The 6,490-nt window shown below is 52.0% G+C and overlaps 1 protein-coding gene across 3 annotated transcripts in view; it reads right to left on the minus strand.

The window, feature by feature from the left end:
* Nucleotides 1-6,490, minus strand: part of RSPO3 (R-spondin 3) — a 121,757-nt gene that overhangs the window by 15,141 nt on the left and 100,126 nt on the right. The window contains exon 5 of one of the 3 annotated variants that reach the window (XR_002098004.1): nt 1,890-2,115. The exons of 1 other annotated variant lie outside the window; for it this stretch is intronic. Coding sequence is in view for 1 of the 2 variants with exons in the window: in XM_019520313.1 (XP_019375858.1) it covers nt 1,967-2,115 (149 nt within the window). In the remaining variant the exon portion in view is untranslated. Of the gene's footprint in view, nt 1-1,610; nt 2,116-6,490 lie in introns of those variants that run through there. One more of the 3 variants, XM_019520313.1, reaches the window with a different exon arrangement.

Consider the following 6,490-nt stretch of genomic DNA (forward strand, 5'->3'; position numbering starts at 1 on the left):
AAAGCCTTCCGGAAGTCCAGGAAGACTATGTCCACTGCTACCCCTGCATCTAATGATCTGGTGATCTGATCATAAAAGGCCACCAGGTTGGTCTGACAGGACCTGCCATTGATGAACCCATGTTGGTTGCCCCTAAGCATGCAGTCCCCTGCTGGCCCCTCCTGGATGTGTGCCAGAATAATTTTCTCTGCTCAAAGTAGCCATACCTGCCAGCCTCTGTTTTTGAGGGCCATTTTTTTGGGGTGCGCAAGACCACTGCCAGGAAGGCCATCTTAGAAGTTTATGGGGCCTTAGAGGATGTGCTGGGGCACACGGTGCTTTGAGTGCACAACCTCATGGCTGTAGTGGTTGTGTTCCTCCAGTGCATCAGGGCCTTGGACAGGACCCACATCCCCATCACCTATCTGTCCCAAGGCTACTGCCCTTACTATAGCTGGAGGGCCTTTCACTTGGTTGTGCTCTACCACATGTGGCACCTTCATGCATGTGAGTGCTGGCTGGTCCTGCTGGCATGCCCCATGATGCCCACATATTCTGCAACTCCACCCTGCCAGCCCTGGTGCAGAGTGGCCGCTTTGTGCTGGGGGTGGCAGACCTGTAGCTGGGTACCATGGTGGCCTTGCCCCTCCTTACTGGGGACCCTGCCTACCCATCCTGCCCTGGCTCATGCAGCCCTACACCATTCAATGGGACCAGCACCAGGACCACTTTTACTAGTGACTGGGCTGGACCTGCACCCTGATGGAGTGTGATTTCGACCACCTCAAGGTGCTGGCACACACTCACCGCCCAGCTTGGGTTCACAGAGGACAACCTCCCTTGGGTAAATTTTGTAGCCTGTGTGTTGCATCACGTCTGTGAGGCCTGGGGGAAGCTCTTCTGTGAGGCCTGGGTAGATGAGACACCTGGAAGCCAGGGACAGCTAGTGCCTGGCAGTGCAAGCACTACCTGCAGCGACAACAACAGCAATGCCCACCCCTGCTGAGCTGCCAGATGAAGTGCACAGCTGCCACTGGGGGCCAGGGCACTAGGGCACTGAGTATGAGAGGAGCTGGCTGACTACCTCCTCCCACACTCCCTCCTGTAGCCCATCTGGACCACTGCCCACTGATCCCCCATCCTCTTCTGGCCACTCCCAGCACCACACTCACTGCAGACACTTCTCAGAATAACAAGTTTTTATTCCCCTCTCATCAAACAGACCCCTTCTCCCCAACAAACAGAGCTCCTATCGCCCCAACAATAACAGATCTCTCCCCCACTGACCCACAATAAAACACCCTCCCCCCTGTGCAAACTATTTACAAAGTGCTTTGTGTGCCATCCTGGCATTGGGGGGCTGTGGGGTGGGGGTGCCTAGAGGGCAGAGTCAAGGGATAGACAGCCAGCACACCAGCCTCTGGCTGTTCCCCCGTGGTTGTGCATGCCACAGTGGGTGGGAGGCTCATCCAGGAGCAATGGCAGCCGGTGGTCTCCTGGTGTAGGTGGCTCCCCCTCTGGCAATCAGGGTCCAGGGCCAGCAGGGCTGTCGTGGAGCCAGGGCAAGTGGTGGGCCTGGGCCCAGGCAGGAGGGCTGGGTGGCAGGAGACCTGGGGTTGGGGCCAGTCCAGCAGCTCCTGGCTGGTAGAGGTAACACAGGACCTCCTTCCAGGCCCACATGGGGGCCTGCTGCTGGGCAGTGGGTGGTTGCTAGGGGACAGGCAGGGCTAGGGTCCGGGGCCAGACAGTGGGCAGTATGAAGGCGACTGCCAGGCTAGGATGGTGTCCAGCACTTGGCAGTCACTGTCCGTGAGCTGCGCTTCCCTGGCCAGGGCTATGGTCTGCTCCCACAGGGCCTCCACCCACTTGTGCTCCAGGGTCAGGAGCTGCACCCAGAGTGCCCAGTCCACCTGGTCCTCTGTGTCCTCGTGGGCCATGTCTTCCACCCAGCAGGCCCATGCGTCCACCAGACGATACTCTGATGCCATCACCATCTGGTCCAGGAGGATGGTGTGGTCCTGGGTCTGCCTCTGGTGAGCTGGTATATCTGCAGGGCCCCGGCTGTGGGCAGCAGTGACCCTGAGGCCACATCCCAGTTGCCAACTGCAGCCTCTCCTCTGCGTGCAGCTGCAGGACCTGCAGAGCCACGAGACAGAAGCTGTTTGTGAGAGTTTGCAACATTTCTCAGAGAAGATGCTCTGTATCAGGGGCCATATGCTGCCCAGCCTCAGATCACGGGTCAAGCATGCATGGGTGCCCAGGTGCCACGGTAAGTCATCTGGGCAGGGCTGGACCCAGGTGGCCACTGGCTGAGCCCCCCCATGCCCATTTGCTCCTGAGAGGCAGGTGGGGCCACTGGGTGCTGGCCGGAGGCAGCCATGGAGGGACAGGTGAGGTTCCTGGCAGCACCTGCTGCTGTGGATCCAGACCCTGCTACCCCTCCCGCTTCCTCTCCCACAAGCCAGCCACTCTCCTGATCTGCCACCAAGCCTACGGTGCCCAGGTTCAGGGGTGTGGGACTCCTGGATGACTGAGATGAGGAACTACCCACTTCCCTGCCCTCCTGATAGGGGGCCTCTCAGGGGAGGTGCCCTGGGACCAGCCCCCACCCTGCACCAGCACTGTGCCCTGAGCGTGCCTCTGCTGTGCTTGTTGCGGGTGCTGCGTGAGGAGCTGTTTGTGCAGACTGAGGGGTGCTTGACCTACTAGGCCCTGCTGCTGCTGATTACCATGGTGCCCCAGGCATGCCTGCATACCTGGTATGGGACCCTGAGCTTTGAAGGTGTGGTGGGCAAGCCCAGGCTACCTCACAACCTCTTCCACTGCCTAGAGGGTTACCTGTGGCTTTATTACATGTCCCTACCCCTGACAGCCGAGGAGGACATTGCTGCCAGCATCAACATATTCCTCGGCATGTGAAAGGCCCAAGTCCACTGAGCTGTGGGGGACGGGCTGCTCAATAAGTTTTGCACTGTCTCTCACCTCCATGACTGCTGTGGCGGGTAACCTGGGACTAGGGGAGTGCAGCCAGCCTAGGTGGGAAGGGAAAGGGAAGGCAGGGGCAGGGGCTGAGGGCCACAGACAGGGGTAGGAGTGCTGGGCTTACCACATGGCCGGGGCTGGCATGGCTGGCGGCTTCGCTCAGTCCCAACCGGTGGCGACGGTGTGCGGCTTTGGGCGGGGTCCTTGGGTGCAGTGTACAGGTGCCCAGCCAGGGGTCCCCCCTCCAGGAAGGAGCTGGCGCTGCTGGCAGCCAGCAGTTACATGGCCAGTTGTGCCTTGTGGCTGGGGATGAGGCTGCTGAGCTGTCAGGGCAGGTGCTAACTCAGGCTTCCCAAGCTGCTGGTTGAGGCTGTGGCCAGGAGCTCAGCAGGACAGGCTGCTGGAGGCCTGAGGGGCTCTCCCCTGGTGACACATCACTGCAGGAGCCAGGCCAGGGCAGGGGCTTGGGCAGGCCACTCATGCTGCTGTACATAGCATAACTGCAGCCTGGGCCCTGGGGCATGAGGATTGCTGTCAGTTGCCACATAAAGGGCATGGACATGCGGGCACTCCCTGATCAGTGATTGTGGTCAGTGATGGTGCTGGCAAGGCCTTGACATTTAAGTGGCACTGCCGTGCCAACCAGTCGCACCTATACTCCCACATCTGGCCTGACAGCCCCTCATACACTTGGGTGTTGGAGCACCCACCCTGCATGAACTGCCACTGCACCTCTGACTTGCCCCACAGTGCCACAAGGTCATCAATATTCTCCATGGACCAGTTGGGGCCCCGGGTGGTAGACATGGGCATTGGTGAGGATGAGGCCATCAGGGCTCCTGTGCTGGCTCTCCAGGACTCCAGAAAGCTGCCCCTGTGCTGCCAGGCCTGGGCAGCTGCCTGCAGTGCCCATTGCAGGGGTACGGCATGGGACTGGCAGCAGCGCAACGAGGGAATGCCCCACAGCACCTGCAGGCTCTGGGCAGGCTGCTGGGGGTGGGCTGTGGGCAGCTGGAGTTGGCCCCAGTGACCAGGAGCTGCTTGCACCTGGGCCTGGGTGCTGACAGGCTTGGCAGGAGTCTGCAGCACCCTGCATACCTGGATGGTGCAGGTCTGGCAGCCATGCAGTAGTGGCACCAGAGTGCAGGCAGGCTGGTGTGGCTAGCCAGGCCCTCACAAAAATGCCTCCAGGCTTTTAATGCCTGAGACTGTGGCAGCCCAGCCCTGGGGCAGGAGAGGCTTCCAGCCCCGAGCCCTGGGACTAGCCTCAGGCTGGCCCCCTACTGGCAGGGCTGACCGGGAGCAAATTTGCTCCCAATTGGCAGCTACATGTGCACTACTACACAGTAACTACTCATGACTAAATTTGCTACTAGCATTTGCAGGGAGCATATTTACTTGTGAGTAACATCATTTACTGCACAGTAAGCATGTACACATGTAGATGTGCATGCTTGCTTCTCAGTAAAGTACACTACTGCTCAGTAGAGAGTCTTGTGTAGACATGCCCTCTGTGTAGAAGCCTGAACAGATTATTTTTACATCAATGCAGGAACCAGAGCAGGCAGACATGCAGCTATTCTGCAGTAAGTGCACAAAATAAGTGGGTATTACAGCAACCTACCACTAAGTGACAGTGAGTATGAAATAGTATGTTTGTTTTGAGCATTTGCTGCTGCTCTATCACTTCTACCAGTGGAGCTTTGCCTTTAATTCTATACCAGATTAAGGGCAATTTTTTACAGTGTATGGTCTTATGTCATCTACCTACTCCTTTTTGCTTCAGTGTAAGAGCCAATTCCACCAAAATAAACTTGTCATTTGTCCAAGCCCTGCAAAATGGGGATCAGTGTGTCTGTGTGCAAATAGCAGTATAAACACACAGAAAATAATAGAATCTCTTTACAAAGTTAAACTGCTTCCAAGGAAATGTGCTGCCAGGCGGGTGGCACTGGTAAGCACATATTTCCTGAAGAACAGCATATAAATATGCATATTGGTTAATTTTGCATTAGCTAACTTAAATTGATCCTCCCCTTCTTAAAAGTTTTCAACCTTCTTTTACTCTAAAAACTGTTTTCTGGCTTAAATTGTATAGAATTTTGGTGGGGAGGGAAAAATAGCCCAAAGAAAGCAACATTTGTCTCAAACACCCAAAGCAAAACAAGACAAAAACTCAAGAAAAAAAAAATTAAGAAAGAGGCTTTATAGAATAAAGAGCTAATTTTTGTATTGTAACTAATATTCTCTGCTTTGACATGCAGCATCCAACATTATGTTAACTTAGATATTTTTGAGGATGAAAGATAACAAAGTTGCGTTACATTGAATCAAATATACAAGTAAAATTAAGTACATTTTTTACAAATGGGAAATGGTTGAACAGGTTAGTGTACTGGGGTGTTAGAAATATGTTCGTCCTAAAATACAGATCACCAATAGTTTTTGTTGGAAGAACTTGATGGAATCATGAAAACAAATGGAACTTATGTCCCTGTTTTGAACAATTGAATCGGTCCTGTTGCATATTACATTTCCTTGCCGAATTATTAGAAAAAGACACCAGGGGGCACTTGAGAGCTTTTCTTGGTCATTCTTTTGGTTGCTCAAGCTAGGATTTCTTTTACATTGTAAAAGCAGAAATTTACATTTTGAAATGGGAATAAGAAACTTTTTACTTGTAGAGAGGTCCCTCTAAGTTAGGGCTTAAATAAATAGAGTCATGTAGATGAAGCTTCCTTTTCCTATGCTATATTTGCTAATTACATTAAAGTCTTCCATTTCAAATGATTTCAGTTTGAAACCTCTAATGTTATATTTACTATTATCTTTTCTATTCATGACTATGTATATTTTTGGCTAGTTTTAAAACTCTGGTAGGTGGATAGAGAAGGTGGCATGTTTTGCTGGGACACATTCATATCATGACTTCCTGGCCCATTGCAACACTGAGCTATAACAATGCCCTAACAAAACAAATCTGGTTATTGCTTATTGCTTTAATAAACCCATGTGATGAATACAAGGAGAATATGTCATTGTGATTTTAGCTGGCCAACTATGCTCCAGAAGAACATTTTTTTTCTGTTGGAAAATGCCAAAGGCTCAGAATCAATTATTTTGAGGAGTAATTATTCTGCAGTAGAATGTCCACATGGGGAGGTTTTCGAGAACACCTAAATTCCACAGAGTTATTCCAGTCAATTTCACAGTGTTTACAGGGCTTAATATAATCAGTATTAAAAATAACTCTGCATAGTGAAGTAAGAGAAATTTAGATTGCAAAATAGAATGATTTTTTTCATGATCAGGGTAGTTAAGCATTGAAAGATATAATCTAGAGAACTTGTGGAGTCTTTGTAAGTTTTTAAGATCAGGATAGAAAAATGGTTGCCTAGGAAGATTTAGACAAGAATGATCCTGCCTTGAGCAGACAAGTGTACTAGATGACTTCCTAAGGTCTCTTCCAGTCCTACTTTCCTACAATTCTAGGGCTAGGGACAGAAGTTACACATAAACCAGTTTAAGT

This window comes from Gavialis gangeticus, unplaced genomic scaffold (assembly GCF_001723915.1).
Source record: "Gavialis gangeticus isolate Ggan-Ray unplaced genomic scaffold, GavGan_comp1, whole genome shotgun sequence".
In the NCBI taxonomy this organism is placed as follows: domain Eukaryota; kingdom Metazoa; phylum Chordata; order Crocodylia; family Gavialidae; genus Gavialis; species Gavialis gangeticus.